The sequence below is a fragment of the Leopardus geoffroyi genome, chromosome D4, assembly GCF_018350155.1.
Source record: "Leopardus geoffroyi isolate Oge1 chromosome D4, O.geoffroyi_Oge1_pat1.0, whole genome shotgun sequence".
Taxonomy (NCBI): domain Eukaryota; kingdom Metazoa; phylum Chordata; class Mammalia; order Carnivora; family Felidae; genus Leopardus; species Leopardus geoffroyi.
In genome coordinates, this window is record NC_059342.1 from 4,023,178 (window position 1) to 4,048,611 (window position 25,434).

At 57.1% G+C, this 25,434-nt stretch overlaps 2 protein-coding genes across 8 annotated transcripts in view; one reads left to right on the forward strand and one right to left on the reverse strand.

The window, feature by feature from the left end:
- Nucleotides 1-10,746, forward strand: part of SYK (spleen associated tyrosine kinase) — an 86,753-nt gene extending 76,007 nt beyond the window's left edge. For all 3 annotated transcript variants that reach the window (XM_045470303.1, XM_045470302.1, XM_045470304.1), the window contains 3 exons: nucleotides 2,360-2,500; nucleotides 3,227-3,339; nucleotides 8,905-10,746. In XM_045470303.1, coding sequence (XP_045326259.1) covers nucleotides 2,360-2,500; nucleotides 3,227-3,339; nucleotides 8,905-8,977 — 327 coding nt within the window. In that variant the 3' untranslated portion in view covers nucleotides 8,978-10,746. The remainder of the gene's footprint in view (nucleotides 1-2,359; nucleotides 2,501-3,226; nucleotides 3,340-8,904) is intronic.
- A 7,175-nt stretch (nucleotides 10,747-17,921) lies between these two features.
- AUH (AU RNA binding methylglutaconyl-CoA hydratase) overlaps nucleotides 17,922-25,434 on the reverse strand; it is a 350,873-nt gene continuing 343,360 nt past the window's right edge. For all 5 annotated transcript variants that reach the window (XM_045467661.1, XM_045467663.1, XM_045467660.1 and 2 more), the window contains 2 exons: nucleotides 19,015-19,096; nucleotides 17,922-18,106 (listed from right to left, as the gene is read on the reverse strand). In XM_045467661.1, coding sequence (XP_045323617.1) covers nucleotides 17,937-18,106; nucleotides 19,015-19,096 — 252 coding nt within the window. In that variant the 3' untranslated portion in view covers nucleotides 17,922-17,936. The remainder of the gene's footprint in view (nucleotides 18,107-19,014; nucleotides 19,097-25,434) is intronic.

Genomic DNA, 25,434 nt, shown 5'->3' on the forward strand with positions numbered 1-25,434 from the left:
CACGGCCAGTAATGTTCGTTCTAGAATGACGTGTACTAGCAAACATCAGGAAACTGCCTCATGGTCTCTCGGTAGGAGGCTGGTTACATCAGTCGTAGTAGATTTATAGGAGGCATGCAATGAACTCTTCTAAAAGTGACTATTTGCGCGTGCTGACGTGGAAATAGATCTACAACACATGCTTGAGCAGCACCATTGAAAAATGAAGTGCAAAGCATACGCTGCTAGCTTTTCCACCTCCAAAAACGTATATATTCCCTCTCTGTACTCGTATATAGATTTTTCTGGAAAGATTCAGGACAAACTACCAAACACGGCCGTCTCCGTGGATGAGGATTTGGAGTTGGTGGAGAGAGATTTACCTTTTTGATGTATATAGGATTTGTCAAAGGGTTACCTTTGTATCACCTCAAAATTAAAATTAAGACCAAAATGACACACGAGTATATTGTTCACAACGTTTGAAGTCAGAATCTAAAAATAATGCATAACAGGATTGAGATGGAAGTGTAATCAGTGTGTCATTTAGAGACGGGCCACGGTATCTGTGCTCTCAGGCCGATGTTCCCAGGCTGTCCCCTCTCAACCCACCACCTCCCTCCCCACGAGGGTGCTAGCGACGGTTCCGTCCACAGGACGTAGCAGAACTTACGTGCGCCAGACTCCAAGCCCTAGAGTAAAGGGTTTCGCGGGGCACGATTCTGATCTCTTTACTACCACTTGCTTTTTATTTTATTTTTTTAATTATTTTTGAGAGAGAGAGTGTGTGTAAGCAGGGGAGGGACAGAGAGAGAGGGAGACACAGAATCCGAAGCAGGCTCCGGGCTCTGAGCTGTCAGCACAGAGCCCGATGTATGGCTCGAACTCACGAGCCGTGAGATCATGACCTGAGTCGAAGTCGGACGCTTAGCCGACTGAGCCACCCAAGTGCCGCTACCACTTGCTTTTTGAAATTAGAAAGTTTAAAGCATTTTGGGGGCGCCTGGCTGGCTTAGTCAAGTGGACCATGCAACTCTTGATATCAGGCTTATGAGTTCGAGCCCCACGTTGGGTGTAGAGATTACTTAAAAATAAAATCTTTTTTTAAAAAAAGTTTAAAACAGATACTTGCAATCTGTAACAAAATAATTAATGTTGGCTTAAAATCATGGACAAAAACACAGTGATAGTTAAAGATGCTACAGCCCAGTATTTCTTAGAGCATGACCATGGGATCTTGATACTTGACTCTTTGCATGTTGCAACAAGCTCCATGAAATATGAGTCACCCAGGAAGAGGTGAGAGAAAAAAGACAAAAAGGTACAAGAAATACGGTCTGAATCTTAAAAATATGTACTTAAATCTAGGGGCGCTTGGGTGGTTCAGTCAGTTAAGTGTCTGACTTCGGCTCAGGTCATGATCTCACTGTTCGTGGGTTCGAGCCCCGCGTCGGGCTCTTTGCTGACAGCTCAGAGCCTGGAGCCTGCCTCGGATTCTGTGTCTCCCCCTCTCTCTGCCCCTCCCCTGCTCGTGCTCTCTCTCTCTCTGTCACAAAAATAAACATTAAAAAAATTAATATTTATTTAAGTCTTAAAAATTTAAGATTTAGTCATAGTTTTAAGATTCAGACCAAATACATACATGCAAACATGCACACGGCATTTGGGGAGTCATTTTCTTTTCTTCTTTCTTTTTCTTTCTTTCCTTCCTTCCTTCCTTTGTTCTTTCCTTCCTTCCTTTCTGAGAGAGACAGAGCATGAGCAGGGGAGGGGCAGAGAGAAAGAGAGAGAGACAGACAGAATCTGAAGCAGGTTCCAGGCTCTGAGCTGTCAGCACAGACCCTGACGGGGAGCTTGAACTCACGAACCATGACCTGAGCTTAACTGACTGAGCCACCCGGGCGCCCTATTCTTGTTTTTCTTAACGGTGGTTAATACACATAACCTAAATTTGACCATCGTAACCGTTTTTAAGTGTAATGTTAAGCACATTCCCTGCGGTTACAACCTCTGTCCAGAATTCTCATCTTCCCAGACTGAAACTCAGTCCTCATTAGGCCCTGGCCACAGTTACTGCACTTTCTGTCTGTGCCCTCTCGGGGCCTCAGGGGGGTGCTTTCACGCAGTATTTGCACCTTAGTGACTTGACCGGGCTTGTTTTACTGAGGATAATGTCCTCGGGGTCCATCCCTGTTGTAACATGTGCTAGAATTCCCTTCCTTTTGAAGGTCCAGTGACTTTCCCCCATAGGAATATCGACATGTTGTTTATCCGTTCCTCTGGCGGTGGACCCCAGGCGGGCTCCCGCCTTTTGCTGCCATGAACGGGGGCGCCCGCGATCCTGTCATTAACGGAGTGCCCCCATCTGCTTTGCCCGCAGGCCCAGACCCATGGGAAGTGGCCGGTCAAGTGGTACGCCCCCGAGTGCATCAACTACTACAAGTTCTCCAGCAAGAGTGACGTCTGGAGCTTCGGCGTGTTGATGTGGGAGGCGTTCTCCTACGGGCAGAAGCCGTACCGGGTGAGCCGCCGCGGCTGCACTGAGCCATCACAACAGATCAGACAGATCAGCCACATGCTATTGCCATGGGACCCATTTGGAAAATCATAAAATCTGGGCACCCTTTCTGAGTCTTGCACGACCTTTTTGCCAGTGAGCCATTAACAGGACCTCAGTTTTGTTCTAAGTTGAAGAGGCAGTATTTGATAATAACTGAACAGTGTATGTTTTTTTTCATGACGCATTACGCCTGGCAGTGTTCATAAAACAGACCCAAATCAACATTCATTAGAGTTGAAATAGAAATGATGGCAATTTCCATGACTACATTTGCAGTCCAGTTAAATATTTTAGTTGTTGTTGTTTTTTTTGTTTTTTTTTTTTTTTTTTTTTTTTTTTTTTTTTTTTAAATCAGAATGGATACATCTCAAAAAGGGCCCATGTGCTGGAACACAGCTTGATGAATTTTCACAAATGGGATGTGCTCATGAAACCAGAGCCCAGGCGATTAAAACAGAACAGAACCCCCCAACCCCCGGTTCCCGTTGCACATACAAGCTGTCCCCCAAGGGTCACCCCGCCTGATGTCTAGATCCCGGGTTAGGAGCTCCTGTTTTTTGTACTTTTTCCAAGTGAAATTGCACAGTGTGTACTTTTGTTTCTCTGGGGCGGGGGTAGGACCTACCTGCTGTTTTGTTGTACTCAATACCACGTTTACCAAGCTCGGGTATGTTCTGCGTGTTTCAGGGCATGAAGGGAAGTGAGGTTTCGGCCATGCTGGAGAAAGGAGAGAGAATGGGGTGCCCCACGGGGTGTCCGAGGGAGATGTACGAGCTGATGAAGCTGTGCTGGACGTATGAGTGAGTACTCGCACGCCCTGTGGTTTGTGCAAATGCCCTGGGGCAAATGGGAGGCACCGAAAAGGAGCACCGCCTCCCTTCTGAACAGAGGGACTTGCTCCCTTGTGAACAGAGCACGGTGGGGGTGGCTTGCTTCCTGGACCGTGCACTTGTATTCTCCGTTCTAAAGAGTAAGTTTAGGCAGTTACTGTAATCCAGGGGGTCAGAATTTAAACGTAGATAATACCAGCTGGGGGTGGGGGTGGTCACCACAGAAGGATGTCGGTGGGAGTCTGGGCTGGTGCCGCGTGCCACAGTGGGTGGCAGAGGGGCTCAGTGGGGACAATGTTGTACTCGCCTGGTTCCTGACCACCTTCATAGTGAGGCAAGACCATGGGTGTTGTCCAGGTCACGGGTGGATGGGCCGAGGGAGCCCTTCCCCGGAAGTGACTCAGACCTTGCAAAGTGGCCTCTGAGTCTGCCTGGGGAACCACAGGTGACGTTGTAGGCAGCTCAGCAGGGAGAGAAGCGCATCACGCCTGAGAATCAGCAAGTGGCCCTTGACCTTGCCCACAGGGGTGGCCTGTGAGTGGGCCGTGGGGAAACCGCGAGCCGTGGCCCCCGTGTCTCTGGCCCTGGCATGTGCCTGGGAGCCCTCGCAGCCCAGACACGATGCGGGTCCACGATGCAGAGGAGCTCACGTACCTGCCACGGGCTTTACCACCTCAGGGTCAGACCTGCTCCCAGATACCCGGCTGATGTTGAGGGATGTTCCAAGTGCTTTCAAATGCCACCTGGGGTTCTCTACCTCCCGGGAGCATCGTCTGCCACAGCCACATTGGGAGTGGAAGGAATGCCGTCGTTCTCTGGAAGTGACCCAGGGGCGGCCCCGAAGGGAGAGGGCGGAGGTCTCCCAGCCTGCTGCTGCGGACACCGTGCAGGGGAAGGGCCTCTGGCGGAGGCCCGATGAGGCCGCTGGGAACGGCACAGGCTTGTCCTGGCTTCTGGCGCACCCCGCTGGGCCGTGGGGACCGCACAGGCTGCGAGGATCCACTGGGAGCTGACGCCCAGGTCGGAAACGAGCTCACTGCGGCCTTCCTCCATGCACTGGTCCCAGCCTCTGGCCTAAGCGACCTCTCCATCCCGGGGACGCTGGGTCAGGTGACCCCCAGCCGCAGTCCGAGGCCTCGGGTCAGGTGCAGCCCTGGGGAGGGCACTTAGGAGAAGGGGGCATTTCCCGGATGTGCTCTCCCTCCTGCCTGGGCCTTCCTGTGGAAGCGTTCACTTCCTCGGGGAAGAACACCCTTTAAGTGATTCTGAGACAAACGGAAAAGCCTCCAATTCAGATAAACTCGCAGGGCGATGGTTGAAGTGAGCATTGTGGCATTTGCTAAATGCTGACACCTTTATTTCTGTCGGTTGTCCTGTGTGTTGCCAGTAAGGAGTGCAGGGGTGGGCGGGAGGGATCAGGACGGGTGCGGGCTTGGGGGATGTTCCCAGCGGGGTGAGCGAGGCAGGCGGACGTCCAGCTTGGCTCCAGGGTCCCCTCAGCACTGGGCGCATGGCTCCTGTGACCCGGGCATCAGGGGCAGGCGACATTCTGTCCCCGCTGGACACCTGCACACGTACAGCCGCTCGCACGGTCTCTGCCGGCTTGGTCCACGGAGGGAGGACGTGCAGGGAGACAGTTGTCCTGGGAACTCACCAGAGCCGTGACAAAGGGAGTCCTGTTCTCTCGGAGGGCTAGACCCCCCAGTGTCCGTGCTCACCTAGAGGTTTCAGGAGGGTCTGAGTGAGGCCGACGCGCAGGGACGTCTCGTCCCCATCACTCCGATCCCCGCGTGCTCTCTGGTGAGACCCACGTCGCCCGGAACCAGCCCCAGTATCAGCCGAGTGACGGGAGTGATGACCACCCACAGCCTGAAATTAGAAATGACTCCTCATCGGTCTTTGATTGCTTTTCCAACAAAGCTGTGTTTCTGAAGGTTGGAGTGTTTCTAGCAGTGACTTGAAACAGGGCAGGGGGTGGGGGTGGGGGCAGGCGATGATCAGAGGCTCGGTCTGAATGGCAGCAGTGCCATGATGCACCACTGAACGGAAAGGCACCGTTTCCTTGGGCGTGGCTCCAGGAGCGGGTCTGGCTACCCCCGGGGAGACGCCTGCCCCCGGCCGCCAGCATCTCTGTTCACCTGGCTGTCCCCTGGGCTCCATGGTGTGTCTGGGGTGGGGAACCGAACCCTGAGTAGGCGGACATCCCCCCCCAGCCCTCCCGCTTTGCAGAGGGGGGTGGGGTGCTCAGACAGGTACCTGCAGAGGTCACGCTGGGGGCCTGGGTGCACTGTGGAACCCAGGGAGGACACACGGGGAGCGGGGCTGGGGGCTTCAGCTAGAAGGGTTTCACAGACTCCTTGCAGGTCCTGTACGTAGAGATGCCAGGGGGGAAAGGCCTGGTGAATCGGGAGAAGTTGGGGCTCTTCACGCTGAAAAACAGGGCGGCGGCCTAAGGGAGAAAAGCCTGGGACATTTAGGATTTCTGAGGTCGGGAATGATCTAGATGGAGCCCCAAGTGCTGCTTAAAGATCAGCAAACACGAGCAACAGGGCGACATTGCCCAGACCATCCTTGTCCCTGGTCCCAGTTCTGCTCAGGGCCAAGTCCATTCCCTCTGAGTGCCCCCTCCCCTGAGAGCTCCCTCCCCGAAGAGTCCCCTCCCCTGAGTGCCCCCTCCCCTGAGAGTCCCCTCCCCTGAGAGCCCCCTCCCCTGAGAGCTCCCTCCAGAGCCTCCCTCCGCTAAGAGCCCCCTCCCTTGAGCACCCCCTCCCCTGAGAGTTCCCTCCCCTGAGAGCCCCATCCTCTAAGCGCCCCCTCCAGAGACCCTCTCCCCTGAGATTCCTCTCCCCTGAGAGTCCCCTCCCCTGAGGGTCTCCTCCCCTGACAGCCCCCTCCTCTGAGCGCCCCCTCCAGAGCCCCCCTCCCCTAAGATTCCTCTCCCCTGAGAGTCCCCTCCCCTGAGAGCCCCCTCCTCTGAGCGCCCCCTCCCCTGAGAGCCCCCCTCCCCTGAGCACCCAGGTGTTCACGTGGCCACTCTCCCCACTGGAGGTGCCATGTGCAAGCCTCCGTCCCAGCACCAGGCAGGGGGTCAGCAGGCCTCAGGGAAAGCCCAGCCCCTGCTGGAGCCTGCAGTTGAAGAGAGGGGCGAACAGGCCGCAGGTAAGCCACGAAATTAGTGCATTCTGTTGTGTGTTCGCAGAAGGGGATGAGTCCGATGGCCTTCCAGGGCTGAGGACACGGCCCAGGGGGACCACACAGGGGACACGTGTGTGCGGGTGCTGACTCATAGAAGGAGCAGGTGCTTGGAGGCACAGAGGCTCACGGAGCTTCCAGAACTTGGTGGAGTCGGTGAAGTGAATACAAACGAGCCCTGTACATCCTCCAGGCTTTTTGAGGCTTTTTTGTCTCCATTCTTTCCTCTGTTCTAAACAGTCAGCTACCTTCCCCAGTGTGGCTGATAGACTTGTAGATAGATAGACAGATAGATAGATAGATAGATAGGTAGATAGATAGGTAGATAGATACATAGATGATGTATGGATAGATACATACATAGATACATACATACATGATAGATAGATCTAGATGGATGGATGGATATTGGAGGATGGACAGATTGATTGATGATGGACAAGGATGGCTGATAGAAAATGAGTCAATCAGTACATGACAGATGGATAGAGATGGATGATGGGTAGGTAGAGAGGACACTTGTATATATTTGTACACGCTTGGACACTTATCACTGACACACCTGTGACCACCCTCCACATACACACCGGCTGACACTTTCCAGGGTGGTTACTACTCTGGGCTGGGGGGAGCACGGGCTGTCGCGAGGCAGACAAGCCACAAATCCACCCCATGTAAGCATGGGGTTGCGTATTTCATAGGTGCTGTGCGGCCCCTGTGGGAGGTTGTGGGACCATCTTTCTGCTAGAGATCCACCGTGGCCTCTGTTAGGGAGTGGAGTTCTGGACGGCAGGATGAGGGGCAGGGGCGCAGGCAACGAGGAAAGAGGGGCCCCTGGCACGAGGGCCCGAGTACAGAAAGCACCCCGAGGCCTGGGGAAGCAGATGCGGGCAGGCGGGGACAGACGGGAAGCTGGCACACGTACAGGACGCTTGGCCACACTTGCTGAAGCCCCACATCATCCTTACTCCTTGGGGCGGCCTCTCCCACAGCGTAGAGGAGAGATCTACAGCCTGAGCAGGTGTCTGCGGAGGGCCAGCCTGTAGTCCTGCATCGCTTCCTTCGCTTGGTGCCCGGCTGCTGGGTGGATGAAACCCCCAGAGAAAGATTCAAAGGGGGCTCTGTGCATCCGGGCCCCCATACTTGCAGCGGAATGTTCTGTTTTGCAAAGGCGATGAGGTTGTGCTCTTAGACCGTAGAAGGAGGGAGGCTGTCTGTCTGTCTATCTAGACACAGGTCTCACACATGCTCCTGCACCCAGGCTTGGCCACCACCCCATCTTGAACACAGCCTGGTGGCCAGAGGCATGACCCCCACCATGAAGCCCGAGATGGCCTGTGTCCCCAGCCATGACCACAGACTGCGGATAAGTCCCAGCAGGTCATTATGGTTTTTCCTGGCTCTTAAAAGCTGCACGCGAAACCATTTATGTTGATGCCGTTTGACAAAACCCATTTCGGTTCTGTAGAAACCACTCTCCCTGTAGTGGAGAGTGATTCTGGGTCCCCGTGAGCCTGCCCCCCGGCCCCTGTCGGACCTGGAGCAGGTGACAGTTTCAATGTGGACACTTCACCCAGTTTAACCTCAAGCTCTGTTTCCCTTACCGGGCAAACTTACCCGCTGGCATTATAGCCAAAAATCTTGCGATACAAGCAAAATCACTTCCACACCGGGATAGATTCTCAAGAGTTTTGAGAACTACTTGCTTCCGGCTGATCCTGTCATATTGGAGAAAGCGGAGGCGTCTCTACACGTTTGTCATATTGGAGAAAGCGGAGGAGAAGTTACAAATGGTTAGCTCGTCGTTTACTGAGGTCATTTCCCACCCTCAGCAGTGACAGAGAAGTTCGCCTTGTGGGTTTGTGACCGTCCGTGCCCGCGTCTTTGGCTTTGAGTTTCATATGAACCCATATCGTCCCATGGTCCCAGAAAGCCCAGAGCCATCCGACGGGGGCAGGGGGAGAGCTTAAATTGTGTCCATTTTTAGCAAGATGATGAGTCCAACTTGAAATATAGGTCTTCAGCCCATTGACCCACTAAGTATTTTTAGGCACGTCCTATTTTGCTGGATCACAGGTCTCTGAACTGGGGCGAAAGATCTCGGCTCCCCGTGCAAAACGTCTCCAACTTGAAGGTGGACACGAGTCACCTGGGGATCGGGTCCTGCAGGCCACGTGGGCCTGACTGTATTCCGCCAGGGGCTCCTGGTCCCCGGGTGCGGGGAGCAGGGACGCGCAGGCTCTGGAGGAACCAGCAGGGGGCGCAGCCACCTCCACTCCACCTGCCGGAGGGGCTTTTGCCACAGCGCGTGGACGGACAATAATGTGCGTCTTCCCTTTCCAGGGTGGAGAGCAGGCCCGGATTTGCAGCCGTGGAACTGCGTCTACGCAACTATTACTACGACGTGGTCAACTAACGGCCCCACGCCCTCCGTGGCCGCCTTGGGAGCAGACGAGGGGTCACAGCCAAGCCAGCCCAGTGCGTGGATTTCGAGAGTTTCCACCTGCGTCTGCTGCCAGGGGAGCCGGCCTCGTGTGGAGCACGCCTGTGACCGTTGTCCCCAAAGCCTGTCCCAGAACACACCCTCCACAAAGCAGCCCCTCCCGGGAGAGCCCGGGAAGAAGGACAGCAGGGTCAGAGGGCCCGGGGAAGGATCCCTGTGTTTCTTGTCTGCGCGGTGTGATTTCGTGCCAGGTTACGTTCAGGATCTGTTTCTGCATCGGAAGATCTGGCAGCCTGGAGGCGTCCTGTGTGCCGTTCTCCGCGGCCAGGGGTGCGGCTGGCCTTGCTGTCTGCGGTGGAGGGAAGGGGAGCAGAGGGGAGCTGGCTGCCTCCAGAACTTGGCTCCGACCGGTCGAAAGATGGAAGGAGTCCTGCCACCGAAAAGCTGCCCTGGTGACACAAGTCCTTTGCGGCTGAAAAAACAAAATCCAAGCATGTAGCCAGTTAAAGGGGATAAAAAGTTTGGAGACTGCATTTGCTCTGTGTGGTCTCAGACGGAAGACGCACCCCTGCGTGGACAAGGGGCTCTCGGCACGGACCGGCTTGGCTTCCTTTCCCCTGAAACAGCCTCTCTCCCGCATACTCTCCCAAGACCGTGCTTTCAGGGGACTAGTAAATAAAAGTCGTGCAGGCAGGGGAGGGCCGTGATGTCTGTCACCGCGGGCCTGAGCGAGGACAGACAGCAGGACGCCACGGGTCCTCATCTCCTCAGTGAGGTCCGAGCTCCCCTCCGCCAGAGAGAGGGTGTCGCCAGAGTTCCCCAGCCCTTTCTGTGTTCACAGCAGGGGGGACGAGCTGGTGGCCAAGGCCCTCTAAACGCGAGCCTCCTAAGAGTGTGTTAATTCCTAATAAAGCCGCAGACCCTGACCCTCACCACAAGTATGCCTGAGTGTGACTTTGGGTTGAAGGTGCGAGACGAGGAATTCTCTGCGAGTTCCCTAGGCGTAGTGAACCCCTGAGCAGGGTTTGGGCTTACACAAGTCACTGGCCCACATATACCAGTAAAGTTAGGATTAGCTGTCAGGGGCTGGATGACGCGGGGTGACATCTGGACCAGAGGCCCCGGCGCTGAGCTGCGGGTACCCTTCAGATGCCGGAGCGTGTCTGTCGCGGGGCCGCACGTGGAAGGCTCGGTGACGTGAGCTAAGTCTGGAGGGGAAGGACTACTCACCGCGTGTCTGCCCTGCCACAGGGTCATGCGCACTCCCTGTGCCTTTACCTGGGGGCCCTTGTTTAGCGGGAACAGAGGGGCCTCACGGACGGAGGACAGACAGCCTGTTCTGGCCAGAACCATTTGCTGACGCTGTGGACACGGCGTTCCCCCACGGCGGGACTGAGGTTTCCGGAAACGATTGCTCGTTTCTCCTCTGAGCGTGTCCCCACACGGGCTGTCACCAGCCTTGGTGGCGACTTCACTTCGTCCCCTGCCCGGCGGCCGCCGCTCCGTCCGGATCTGCACGTGTGGAGGTGCCTGCTGGGCTCTCGGGCCCCGTCGCCCCGCAGAGCACACTCGACCGGATCATCAGTATTCTTCCTCCATCTCAAGAACTGCTTTTTGTCACTGGACTTTTTAACGGTGATTTTTTTTTTAAAATAAAAGTTTTAAATTGGTTTGATGATTCTTTTCGTGGATGTTACTGGAATGTGGTAGGATGCACTCTCAAATAAACTGTTAAACAGCAACTGTGTGTGTGTGTGTGTGTGTTTTCTTGTGAAGTTCCCAGTTGCGTCCCGGAAGGATGGACACACACAGAACCCTCGGACGGGTCCGTGAGCTTGTGCTGCAGACGCCTGCCAAGGGGGCCCTGGCCAGCCGTGACCGTGCTCGTGGGTTCCACACACGGAGGGCCTGACCCTGACGGAAGAGGGCCTGACCCTGACCCAGAAGTCCCGGCGGGTGCCAAAGCAGCGCTCCAGGGTCGCGAGCTCTGTCTTTGTGAAGATTGCTTAGGGAGCACCGGGGGAGCCGAGGAGGGGATTCCGGAGCCCTCATCTCCCCCTGTTTTCTCCAGGGTGTCACACGCTCACACACTCCCACAAGCATGCACACCACATACACGCCTACACGCTGCTCACATTACACGTGTGCACACTCATACGTGCATGTGCACACCATGTACACACCTACGCACCGCTCACGTGTACACGTGCACACACCTTATACATGCACATGCACACCATGCGTACACCTACACACAGCTCACGTTACACGTGCACGTGCCTCATACGTGCACGTGCACACCACGTACGTGTCCACACACCACTCACATGTACACAGCACGCGCCCCCTATGTGCACATGCACGCTTGTACACACCTACACACCGCTCAAGTTTACACACGCACATGCACACCACGCACACACCTAGACACCGCTCACATGCACACGCCATATATACACACCCATGTACCACGTACATGCCTACACACCGCTCGCGTGTACACGTGCACACCCCTTGCACACACACACCACATACACGCCTACACGCCACACACATGTCCACGGGCACACATGTGCCCACCATATACACGCATGCACACCGCTCACATGTACACTTGCACACCCCTTGCACACACATGCATGCCACGTACACACCTGCACACCTCTCACGTGTACACGTGCACACACCTTGCACACACACACACCAGATACACGCCTACACGCCGCTCACATGTCCACGGGCACACGTGTGCCCACCATATACACGCCTGCACACCGCTCGCGTGTACATGTGCACACACCTTGCACACACACACCACATACACACCTACACACTGCTCACATGTCCACGGGCACACGTGTGCCCACCATATACACGCCTACACACCTCTCACGTGTACACGTGCACACCCCTTGCACACGCATGCATGCCATGTACACATCTGCACTCCTCTCACGTGTACACGTGCATACACCTTGCACACACACACCACATACACGCCTACACGCCGCTCACATGTCCCCGGGCACACGTGTACCCAGCATATACACGTCTGCACACTGCTTGCGTGTACACGCACACACACCGCACACTGAACCGCACCCCACGTGACCCCTTCACCACCAGCGTGGGGCAGTTGTCCCGCCTCGGGATGCGCCGGCGGCTGTTTTCGTCTCGGCCTCTCCCGGCCACCAGCCCTCCCGGTCCCACTGACGGTCCCCTGCTCCGGCAGGCAGAGGTTCGGGGGCCTGGGTGGGCTGGCCTCACGCTCCCTTGGTGGCCCTGGGAGCGAGACGGCCACGAGAGTGGAAGGATGGACTGCCAAACGGCCCGGGGCCTGCTGCTCCGGAAGCAGTACGTGCCCAAGACGTGGCAACAGAGAACAAAACAGCTGGTCCCCGGCACCAACCACGGTGGGGCCCGAAACTCGGATGAGCCTCGCCCGCCCTCCCGCGCCGACACCTGTGAGCACGCAGACACGGAGGCCAGTCGCAGTTGCGGAACCCGTCGCTGCTTCAGGGGCAGCGGGTCCCCCTGAGTCACCGCGCTTCCTCAGGCGACGTGAGCCAGGCGGAGGTGAGGCCCCAGCCCTGCCCCCTCCTGCCCCCCTGCGCACCCCCAGAGAGGCCGAGGAAGCACCCCCATGGGGCTTCCTGCACCTGTGAGTCTGTGCTGTGCGACCAGCACTTTCCCTGATGGAACAGCTGGAACGCCCGGCTCAGCCCTCCCCGCGTAAGGGGCCCGGGGCCCGGGGCCCGGGGCCCGGGGCCCGGTGGCCCACTCAGACTTCGAGGACTTTGCCACAAAGACCTTTTCACACGTTCTGGCCGGCTCAGCATTTTCCCGACTCCTTTAACCACAGACCCACTGTTGTGCTCAGTGTCTGTTAGCAAGACGGGGCCGGTGTTCTTCGCACACGCTGGGAGACTGCACAACGGAGGCATCGCACGGGACCCTCAGCGCATGTCCTTGAGCTCAGTTATCCGAGTTATTAGCTGAAGAACCAGCCCCGTCCTGATCTCTAATGTTGGTTGTTTACACACCATGTTGTCTCTGTCTCTCTCTCTCACACACACACACACACACACACACACACACACACACGCAGCCCAGAACACACATAATCAATCACCCCTTCCCAGAAAAGAAAATCTTGATCACCTGGAGGGCCCAGGCCACATAACGTGGTGTTTCCTTACATACAGCTCTTATTATTTTGGAGTTTTGCAAAACTCGCCCAGAGGGAAAAGCACACTTTTCCGGAGACGCCACCACCCAATCCAGTAAGATAGTCCGGACTCCCAGCACACCCTGCGCCGAGCCCACCCGTCTGTGCTGTTCTCAAGTCTGTCTCACTGGCCGGGGGGGGGGGCTGCTGGTCATCGCCCCCTGGCGGGGCGTCAGCTGAGCAGGTGACGCTCTCTGCCCACATGACACTCAGCCGGGAAGTTTCCGGGAGCTATTTTTTTAGCTAGGCGTTATTTTACCAAAGCCATGAGTCATAAGACATGATGCCTCTGCAGCCTTTGAGGTCTGGAGATGACTCAGTTTTCCACGACTATCGTTAAACGGTGGGACAGTGAGGGAAAAACACAAATTGTCCGTAAACGACTCTTCCTCGCTCACCACGATAAAGAGCCGGCCGGTGTCTGTATCAGAGGACATTGTGAATTTCAGAGGCCGTTGAGGATGCCAGAATGTGCCGGAATCCAGTGCTGTAAACACTCCCTGCTTGGGACTAGCTGCTGGGAGTCCTTCCCCTCCTGACGTGGGGCCGAGGGGAGGTGGAAGGGAGGCCACAGCCTCACCGCCAGTGGACAGGGAGGGGACCCAGGCTGAGCTCGGGCCCTTACCACGGGGCCGGGCCAGAGAGAAAGGGAGTTTCATGGAGCAGGCGAGTCGGGGAGGTGACTTTGCCGTCACATGGCGCCTGGAGGTCCACAGAGACCGCCCCGGGGGCTGAAGGCGCCCGGGGCAGCAGACTTCTGGACACCGGCTATGTTCCCACGCTTACGCAGCAGCGCACGGTCACCCGGGCAACTGTCGCAACTTAGGGGCACCAGCCGCCCCACGAGCACACCAGACCGCCTCGACCCTGTAGAAGGAAGACACCAGATGCTTGCTTTCCATCTTCGTGCATAGGTGGTCATGCACGTGGCAGAGAGTCCAGACGGAAACGGGGGTAGCTAACTCCCACGGGGGATCAGCGGGCCCGGATCCAGGCCGACTCCAGAGCCAGGCTGACCCCCCGGGATGGGCAGGATCACGCCGGGGAGATTCCCCCCGAAGAAAAGCAGTGCCCAGTGAAAGCCTGGGGGGGAAATGTAGCCATTTTAATTGACTTTATTTCTGCCACCAAAACACCTAGACCCGTGTTCGCTCTGGGACTCTCTTCCCTTAAAAGCGAGTAAGATGCCCCCCGCCCCATTCTGTAACAGTCCTGGGCGCTCTTGTGCACGAGCGGTGGTCTCCCACGGCTGCTTTCTGATGTAGGGTGGGGGAGTCAGTCCATCTGGAGCCCCCACTTCTCTCTATCTCTGTCTGCAAATACAGGGCCCAGGGTCGGCCAGTGGGGCCCGCGTCGTTTTGCAACGTCCCCCCAGGACCGTGTGGGTGCGACTGTGATAAACTGGTATCTTTTTGTTCCTGAGCTTCTTGGGCTCCTAATGCTCCTTTTAGCATGAAAATCACTTTCTGTTATTAACCCACTCGGTCACTGGTCCCAGGTATGCAGAAGGGGTCTCCCCTCCCGCCCCCAAGTGAGCCCCCATCCCGCACAACCCCCAATGTCTGGATCGTCCCTTTTCAGTCTGCGATGAAAGGCCTGCTTCTCCTGCCCCCACTCTGGCTCCCGAGACGCTGGCCGGGTGCCCAGCACAGAGGCCCGAGAACAGGGGCCCGTCTCTGCAGACCTGCCAGCATTTTCTCCGTGGAATTGGACGTTTGCAACGACTATCAGTCCTCCCGCCCCTGAGAAACCAGACCAACCGGCAGAGCGGACTTCACGACAGATATGTTTTCCCTCACGTGGGCCCCTGGGGCCACAGTGGGTCTTAGAAGCAACGCCCCGCACTGCTGGTGGACAGGGAGGGATGCCTCCCCGGCCTGGGCACACAGCGTAGGCCACTGGGTGGCTCTCGGAAGCGTCGCCGGGAGAGAAAGCAGGTAGACGCCGCGTCCGTCCACGGCACTCGAGAGTGGCGTTGGACTCCGTGGGTGTTCTCGTCTCCCCTCTCCCCGCTTCCGGCTTTTAGAAAACATCAAGGTCAGCCCTCAAGGGTCAGAAGGGTGAACACCTAAGCAATGATGCCCTACGGCACCTCTGGGCACTGACAGACCAGCGCACAGAGGGCTTCGTGGTAAGAACGCCGAATGAGGCGTGAGCGCCTGAGCGTTGTCCGCACGGGCAAATGTGCGAGCTGGCCTGGGACACTAGTTTGGGACGCAGGGCTCTGTCATAGATACTCCATCGGTACTTTTCACAGGTGGCAAACGCTTTCAGGCGTACCTTCTAGTTTAAGTCTAAAAACAAGCAACTTCTGAGACAGCTGTCATCATTAATCTCTCATTTCACAAATGAAAGGCCATGACTCGGAAAAGAGGCTGACTCAGCTTTCTCGATCTAACACCCCTGTTCCTTAGGCCTGACTGCACCATAGAGTCTTTGTTTTTAGATGTCTATTTATTTATTTTGACAGAGAGCATGAGTCGGGTGGGGGGGGGTGGGCAGAGAGAGAGGGAGAGAGAGAATCCCAAGCAGACTCCGCAACGTCAGCGCAGAGCCCGACGGAGGGGCTCGATCCCACGAATCGTGAGATCACGACCTAGGCTGACATCAAGAGTCAGACGCTTAACCGATGGAGCCACCCAGGCACCTCTGCCCTGTAGAATCTTCAGTGGAGCCTTAAAACTGCAGGTGCCCTGCCTCTATTCCCAGAGCTCAGCTCCACCGGTCTGGAAGGGGCCCAGGGCCACGGGCATTGACAGTGTCTCTGGGTGCGCCGGGAGGTAGGTCTGTGACTCACCACCCTGTGTGACCCGGGAAACACGGAACCACTGGGGACCTGGGACAGGAAGATGAGGATCAGAGCCAGACCTGAGTTCCAGAAGGTTGGGTTCCTCTGTTCGAGGCCAAGTGGTGTCGACCCAGTGTTCTCAGGATGGCTCGTGGGGTGGTCGCCAGCAGAATGCCGTAAGGGGCCCCAGCGCGTCCACAGTGGCTCAGTGATCGGCCCAGGATGACGCAGAGGAACACATGGGATCCAGGCCTTGCTCGGGAGAAGAATCCAGGAATCCAGGAGAGCCCAGCCTCGAACGCCACAACCAGAACCTGTGTCCCCAGCTGGCGTGGGGGGTGCCCAGCAGTGAACAGAGCCCAGGGTAGTTTGCGCCCGAAGCCATTCCCTTACACAGATACCAGGGACGTGCTGGAAACCTCGGATGACTGACTCCCTTGAGCGGGGAACTAAATATCTTTGGAGGCTTTCCCCCGGGCCGGGCCAGATTCAGCCTGCGGGTCTGCAGCTCACACACGCGATGTGCCCAGCCGGCTCCGAGAAAGCACACTTCATCAGGACCACCGTGGCCGCCTCCGGCCGAGGCGCGCACGGAGCCAAAGCGGGGCCCGGCGTGCCGTGAGATGCAAAACGTGCGACGCCACCGGCAGACGGTCCTGACTGTGGGATGCCTACAGGTTTGGCTCAAGAAAACGGCGATTCTGGCAAATTCCATTCTGTGGGATTTCCGTCGACAAGGAAAAGCCACAGCAGCGCGCACCTCTGATTGCGTAACCTTTGCTGTGCAGGCGCGTGGCCGCCAGGGGGACCCTCCTCCAGACGGGTGGTCTCCCCGCTCCCCCGCGACGCAGCTTCCATGGGCCCGTGCCTGCTCTGTTCTTCCTGCACATCTGCATCCCCAGAGCTGGCACAAGGGGACACGCCACCTTCTGTCTATCATCAGTCATCTGTCCATCATCTCTATCCATCTATCCATCATCTATTATCTGTCTCACGTATCACCAATCATCTATTCATCTAGCCATCTGTCATCTATTATCTATATATCTATCATCTATTTATTATTATCTATGTATCTATCTATCTATCTATCTATCTATCTATCTGTCTATCTATCTATCATCTCCCACCACCTTCCCATCTCAAGCCGGATGTTCAGTAAAGTGGGTGGTGGTCCAGCTGGGGGGAGCTGAAATGCTCTGGAGACGCAGGAGGCCAGGTAGACGCATCCCCGGGGCTGTCCACACCCCCAGCACATCTTTCCTTCCCAGAATCTTAGCAGTCCTCCCCGGGGAACGCGGAGGGAAGGAGACAGCTGTCTGGAGGGACCGCAGGTACGGTCTCTTCCTTTGGGACATTTCATGTAAACAACGTGACTGTGTTGTTAGATCCTCTTCCAGGATTTGGGGGAGCCCATTCGAACCCTGGGCACCGAGGACTATACTTGCTAGCTTTCTGGTGAATCGTCTCTGCCAATGGCCAATAGGATAGCAAGAACCTGAGTAGAGAGCAAGAGAGAGGGAGAGAGAGAGGGGCCAGGAGGAGCCAGGAGGGGGAAGGCGGAGGAGAAGGGTGGACTTGGGTGGAGGTCGTGTGGGCAGAGGTGAACGGGAAGTGCCCAAAAAGAGGAGCTTCGTGGCCTAAGCTGGGCCTCCTGCGAGAGGCCGGGGCGGTCCCGATGGACACAGGGGTTGTGCCTGTCTGGCCATTGCCGCCCTGCTGGGCCCTGCTGGGCCCTGCTGGCCCCAGAGCCCCTGCGGGGACACTGCTGGGCACCTTCCTTCTGTCCAGTCCCGACACACACGCTCCCTCGGTGACAGACACCCGCTCCTAGACTCCCCCTCTGGGTCAGCGTCCCGGAAAACCACCTGCCTGGAGGTCCTTTCCAAAGAACCCGGTACACAGGGAGCCTTCACTCAGGTGTGTCCCATGCCGTGGTGAGTGTGCACAGCAGCAGGGCAGAAGCCACTTGCATTTGGATCCCGAGAGCTGTTGCCCGGTTGTACCCAGGACACCACCATTGGCCACTGAGGGGGTCTGATCTGTCCCCTCCTGCTCTTTCCCACGCTTGGGGGCTTCCAGAAGCCTGAGCAAACAGAAGAAAGGACACTGTCCCTACAGAGCCCCCGAGTCTGGAAGGGTCAGGGTCAGGGTCAGGGTCAGGGTCAAGTGTGGGGGGGCAGCATCCCACCCACACCACAAAGGATGCCGCCCACCCCTGTGTCCCAGTGCCCTGCTCAGGGCCGGCTCAGGCACAGTGCTGTGTGATGGGACATTCGCCGCGGGCTGGGCAGCCCAGGACCCCTGTCCCCCCTCTGCCACTCTGTCCCACCCACGTGTGCCTCGGGGCTGGCACAGTCCGGGGTTGCCGGCCACTGCACACGCCCCCCGGGGGTGTGCGGGGCCCTGGCAGGTCACAGCACGGGCAGCACGGGCCTGTATGTTCTGCTCCTCTGCGCCCTTCACCCCTCCACGGTGGCCTCTCGGCTCAGAAATGCTCGTCTTTGACGAATATTCGAACTCAGAAAATTTCCGATTCAGCGTTTGTGTAAACAGATCACTTTTACCAGGAGTTGTTGCTCAAAGAGTCTGGCGGGGCACATCGGTCCTGCCCTCCAGGACGCCCCGGGCCCCGTGCTTCCAGGACTGAGTACTGCGGGCCCTCTGAGGCGCTGACCTTCTGGCATCTGGGTTTAACAACCTAGGCACCCCTTTCACAGTCTGCGGCCCTCCCTCGGGGACCCGGCGGCAGCAGGCGCCGCTGAGCGTGGAGGCCGGTGCCAGAGTGACCCGGACAAGGAGGGGGCTCTGCTAGAATCCAGGGTGCTTCCCCTGCTTCTCCAGGTCTGCCCCACACCACGGGCTTTTAGCGGCAGGACCAGCTGTCCACGTGGAGACACGGAGCCACCACCGGGCAGAGGGGAGGCCCGCGTGGGAGCCAGGCCCCGGGTGCGAACGTGCCCAGGCGGTGATGCCTGACCTTGCTGCGCTTACCTGGGGGTGGTCGGCACGGGCCGTCAAGGTGGGAGCGGACAGGAGAAGGCCCTGGAAGGTGTTTCCTGAGGTCCCCGCCCACCCGGAAGAAGGAACAATGGCAGGTCAGACAGCTCCTCCCACGGCCATGTCCCCACACGCGGCGGCCCCCACACGCGGCGGCTCCCTGGCTGTCGTCGCCACCTCTCCGCAGGGTCTGTCCAGCCAGGTCTGTGGGGCAATCGTGTCCCACGCGAGTGGCATGTTCTGGCTTTGCTCTCTGGCCCTGCAAGGCCCCCCGAAACCCGAGGTCATTGGTTCTAACCCCAACATGCAGGCCCCTGCTATCAGCCGGCCCCTCCCAGGGGATATGGCCCAAAGGCGCTGGAGGCCAAAGGCCAGTGTGACCCTACCCTGGGAGGGCTGACAGGTAGGTTTAATGTGGGGATTTTCCGTCCTGGGATTCAGTCCTCCGTGTGTGGGAGAGAGAGAGAGGCAGAGACAGAGACAGAGACAGAGAGGCAGAGAACTACAGAAGAGAGAAGAAAAAACCAGCAGGAAGTTTCTGGAGCCCAGAGAGGGCCCAGAAGCATCTCTGCAGGAGCGTCGCAGGTGGTGCTTGGCTGGAGTGAGGGCGAGTCCCACCCCGGACGTGGAAACAGGAGCCCACGGCCTGCCCGTGGCTTGTGGAGCGGGTTCCCACGCCCCACCCCCCCACCCCCCACCCAGGGCGCTCATTTCTTGGGGGGAGCCCTTTCAGACCTGACCTGACCACGGGCTCGCTGTGTCCCTCCCCGAGCGCCCACCAGGGGGCAGTCTGCGCCCAGGCAGGAGCTCGCCAGGCCCGGCCACGCATCTAGGTTCTGCCTATTTTCACAGGCGCATGAGAGCCGCCAACTGGATGCGCTACTGGAAATCACATCTCGACAGGTGTAAAAAGATGTAGTCAGTGATTTATTTTCAAAGGAAGTGGCTGGCAGCTGGCGACTCTATTCGGGGAAGCGATTTCTAATCCGCGCCATGAGGTGCTGGCCGGTCAAGGGAATCGGAAAGGTTTCTTTATGTCCTCTTGTTACAGATTTGCCTGGCACGCGTTCGCTCCCACCAGCCTGACCTTGAAGCGTGCTCACTTGTCGTGGGGAGCCGCGTGTTTGAGCTGGAAGGGCCCCTCAGGAATCATCCTACAAGGCCCGCTCCTGCCTTCTCTGGATTCCCGGACAAGAAGCGAAGTCAAGGTTGACCCAGCCCCGACACACCCAGGGAAACACACGAGAAAGGTCAAGGTTGCTGAAATCTATGTTTTTTTTTTTTTTCCCTCCAGCTAACTGACAAGTCACGGACGCACCGCTCGGAGGGAGGCACGCAGACCCCAAATGTGTTTTGTCGGCACCTCTGCCTGCTGCCGGGCACACCGCCGGGGTGTGTTCCAAGCCACCCACTCAAGAGCCGAGTTCCAACCCTCATGCTTCCCAGCAAAGTCCCCGTCCACGTTCGGTGCAGGACTTTAGCTCGTGTCCTGGATAGTGCCTCCCGCCTCAGCATAGTTTCTGCAGCATGAGGGATAGCAGTTAGAGCTCCTGTGTCCGGCCGAGGCAGGTGGAGAGGAAGGGCAGGCCTTGTTCTTTTCATGTTTATTATTTATTTTTGAGAGAGAGAGAGAGAGAGAGAGAGAGAGCACAAGTAGGGGAGGGGCAGAGAGAGAGAGAGAGAGGAAGGCACAATCCGAAGCAGGCTCCAGGCTCTGAGCCGTCAGCACACAGCCCGACGCGGGGCTCGAACCCACGAACAGTGAGATCGTGACGTGAGCCGAAGTCGGACGCTGAACCGACTGAGCCCCCCAGGCGCCCCAGGAAGGGCAGACTTTTAAGGCAGACCTGGTTCACCTGCTCCCACAAGGGCAGAACAGCCTTCATGGAGTGGGTGATCAACGCACATTAGTTTCTGTTTCTAAATGACCAGACTTGGAGACTTCATTGTGCACGTCGAGCCTCTGGTCCAAGAACAAGTCCCCCCACCCACGAGACATGAGCAAAACTCGCTCCACCAGAGCGAGTCGTCCTTTGCGACCTCCTTCCCCACGTGGGTGGTTCCAGGCATTTGAAAGTTAGAATCGAAGACCACCATGTGGCTTTCCGTTTTGCACACAGACATCGACCCTTCAGAGTCAATGTGTTAGACTCTGTGTTAGAGTTAGCAAGGCCTGTGTTAGAAAGGATTGCTTTCCCCTTACGAGGTCACTTTTCCTTTCCTCCTGGCCGTAGGTCTAGGGGCACTCCCTATACTTGGGTTTCTCCAGGAGTCCAAGAGTCCGAGAGCTGCGAGCAGGCGGGCGAGGGACTCACCTCTGCCAGCGGTGGTTTCCCGCTCCGCCTCCATTGACCTGGCAGGGGGGATCAGCTCTGTGTGCCTTAGCAGCAGGACACTCCCATCCTGTCTCCCAGCTGTCACCTGCGCCTGCCAGAACACCCCCGCCTCGGCCACTTGCTCACGTCGGTATTTCCAGACCAGTTCTGCTCAGCGGACAAGCCAATGCCCCATGGCTGCGTACTCACGGAGACCTCTGTAGATCATAGTCCCCTACCGAAGATCCAGAAAGCATACTCAGATTGCACAGAATTCCTGCAGTGTAGAAACCCGTTCACGGTCCCGTCACCCCACGTGTCCCTGGGGTCTTTGGCGTGGAGCCATCCTGCATGCCCGCCCAGTGAAGACGCCCCATCTGCCCGCCCTGGCTCCCTCCCTGGCTGTGCTCCCCCAGCCCGAGAAGCCAGCCCACCAGAGCCTCCCCGCCTTCCACTGCTGCTGTCCAGTCCTTGACATTCCCTCGGCTCCGCAGGTCCTGGACGGTGATGTGCCATCCAAGCTGAGGTGCATGTGTGGTGGACGTCAGGCTGTACATCCTACGAGGGTGGGAGTCGTGTTCTGTCCCCTCCCTGGACACATGCAGGGAGCAGGTGCCGCATAAGCACCGTGCGTGGGCACCTAGCAGCCAGCCAGCTCTCCCCTGCCCGCTGGGTGCCCCGACTCCGTTGCCGCGTGCCCCTCCTTCTGGATGGCGAGGCCGGCTTTGCTCCTCAGCGTCTGCGCGAGGGCATCCAGGGGAGAAGCCGACAGCAGCGTCCGGACTCCCTGGGTCCTTCACCAACTCCTCATGTGGGCCAAAGCAAGTTGCGTACTTCTGTAGTTGACGAGCCAGAGAAGTTCCCATTGCTGTGTGTGTCTGCCTGTCTGTGTGTGTTTGTGTCTGTCTGTGCCTGTGTATCTACAGATGTATGTCTGAACACGTGTGTGTGCGTAGGTGCTGTCCCCCCGCGTGCGAATCCGGGGCACCCAGAGCTGTCCTGGCCTTCCTCTAACACGGGAAATCTGGTGTCCCAGGGCAGCCCGAGTGTCCTCCGGTCCCGGCTGCGTCCGTCACAGCCCCGCCACCCTGTACCCCTCCATCCTCCCGGTTCCTGCTGAGCCGTGGCATCCAGGCACTGGAGCAGTGGGATGCTATGTCCCAGCGTGTCCCCAGGCTGGGCACACGACCAGCAGCCCTACCGGACAGACGGTCCTGCACGCACGTCCCAGGAGCCTGGCCTGGCTCCAGAGCCGGCCCTGCCCCGCCGGTTCTGTAAGGAGACGCCCCGGGGGCGGGGGGAGGATTTCACAACCAGCCGCCCACACCCAAGCCCTGCAGGCCCCCCCCGCACCCACACCCAAAGTGCTCAGCGCTCCTGACCACGGTCAGTGACAGGATGCTTACCCCGCTCGGCCAACACGTCCATTTCTTGTAAACGGACTCGTTTCTCTCTCTGGAAACCTCAGCAAGCCCTCTTTACCTTTGAAATTCCAAAGCAAGGATGTTCAAATGCCTGCTGCTAGGAATTTGCCAGGCGTTCCTCGCCTACAGGACCCCGTGCGACGTGAAATGTGCGACCCTTGTTAGACAGCCGGGCGACAGCGCGCTCAACGCTTCCAAAGTCGAACACGTGCCTTCACAGTCCTTCCTGACCTGTCGTGGCGGGCTTGTGATTTCACGCCATTCCCGGCAAAGAAAAACTAAAATTTTAGATTAGTGGCGTGAGTTTTCGCATTCACCTCTATGGCTGCGAGGCCAGCCCTGCAGAGAACGGAGAACATTCTCACAATGCTCTTCTCTTCCCTAATTGGCTATATCCCCCGAGACTCTTTCCCCTCTCCAGGAATCTCGGCAAATATGAGCCGAGATAGGAGCTCTCCCCCGGGGGGCCACTTTTGTCTTCGATTTTCATTTCTTTGTCCTTGTGAGCGCCTGATCCGTCCGCGAATTCACTCTCTTGTCGCGTCTGTTTTCGTATGGAGCCTCTTGACTGCTCATGGTTGTTTGACAAAGTTCAAAGTCCTCTGGTTATTTTTCTATTTTCTATTATTAAAGCCTTTCCTGCTTTATGGATAGTTTATATCCTCCCACCCCCTTGAGAACATTCGTGATAACCCACCCGAAGACTTTACTCTGCCGTATGGGCTTTTCCACGGGGTCGAATTCGATTGCTACCTTTTCAAAGCGTTTGGCTCCGATGTTTGACTGCTATGGACGCTCCGCTCACCTGTCTGTCTGGGACCCCCTGATTGGCATGTTCCCCCGTTTTCTCAGTTGTAAAAGAAAGACCTCCCGGAGGTCAGTGGTTCTCAACTCTCTTTAGCTTTGGTAAATGTTGCCAGGTGCAAACACGTTTGTGGAAACGCAGCGTGCACATGTAGGGGGCGGCAACAGTCAGAGCAGTTGTCAACCCTGGTGCAAAGCCCTGGGACTCCCCCCCGGCGACCTCACTTCTAGAGGGGTCTTGCCCCGTGGCTCCTGGGCCAGGTGACCTGGTCCCCGTACAGCTGATGGACCAGATGATCCAGACGGTCAATTCAACCTCCAAAACTGCAAGGACTTCTCGTGGGGAATCCCCGGATTTGAATGTCTGTGACATCCCACGGTTCTCGGAGGGGGCTCACACACCATCACACTCTGGATGGGAACGGAACTCCCGTCCGCGGCTTCCGATGAAGTCTCGGCAAAGAAAGCCATACAGAGCAGTGGTGATTCATATCACTAGGGAACACGTAAAACATTTATTTTCCTTAAGTGGACCTCCTGATTTCAAAGGAATCGTTTCCAGAAAAGACCGGGCTAAGCTCCAATCTTGGCCTCTGTGTATAATATCAACATAGATGCTATAAATTAGTCAATTCTTGGCATTTCATCACAAGAAGGACAAAACGGCCTTCTCTGCTTAGACCTGCGGCTGCTTTTTCTCAGCCACCGTGCAGAGAGAGCGCCAGGTGGGGAGGGCTTTGCGAGCCTGCGATCCCATTTCTGACCTACAAATAAGTCAGAGCACCCACGTAGAAATACCTGCTGTTCTTAAAATAGGTCTGGGTGTCTCAGTGGTCTTTTGCTTTCCTTAAGGGCACTTGCGATTCGGCACAGGAATGAGGAAGTGAGAGTTCTGAATTGGTTTGTCCTCTTTTGTCGGGGGAGGATGGTTCTTTTTTTAAGGGTTTCTGAGAGGGAGATTCAGAGGATCACTTTTGCCTGAACTAAACCACTGCTGCTACCACTGTCACTACCCCTTACCACGGATAATAATAGCAAATCCGGGAATATAACCCCCAAAACGTTTGCGGCTGGAAGCCTGTTTCCCGGGCTCTGGGAGGCTCGCAGCTGTCTTTCCCTCCGGGGTCTCTCCTCCTAGAGCCGTGGGACCAGGGCCGCCCCTCACACCTCTGTCTCCTTACACGCTGTTCCCTTTGTCTTGTTGCATACATTCTAATTATTTTAAATGTTTAGTTATTTTTGAGAGAGAGAGAAAAAGACAGAGTGGGAGCAGGGGAGGGGCAGAGAGAGAGGGAGACACAGAATCCCAAGCGGGCTCCAGGCTCCGAGCTGTCGGCGCAGAGCCCGACGCGGGGCTTGAATCCATGACCCACGAGATCATGACCTGAAGTCGGATGCTCAACTGACTGAGCCCCCCAGGCGCCCCCGTTACATACATTCTGGGAGAACCCTGGGTTTTCCACTTCAAGCGACAAGATGCGCTTGGGAGTGGTTGTTGTTCTGGACAATCCTGTCCGGACAGGATCCTTCCGACAGAGTCATACTGTTGGAAACAACAACAACAGAGATATTCTTTTTCTCTCCCCTTTGTTGGTGACCTCAAAGCCATGAGCCCACATCGGGGGCACTCAGGGATACCACCTCAGTCTGCGCTGGCCGTCCCCGCCTGTCCCCAAGCTTGTCACTTGCACGTGCAGAAAGGATACACAGCCCAGAGCATGACTGGGTGGAGGAAAGTGGCATCTGGGCGGAGGGAGAAGGCCTCTCCCTGCTACAGATCCCCCGGGGCGGGGGGCGGGGGGGTCTTCTGATCTGCTCACCCGACAGAGCCCACCCTCACTCCTCTTATTCTTAACTCTGAGACTCAACGT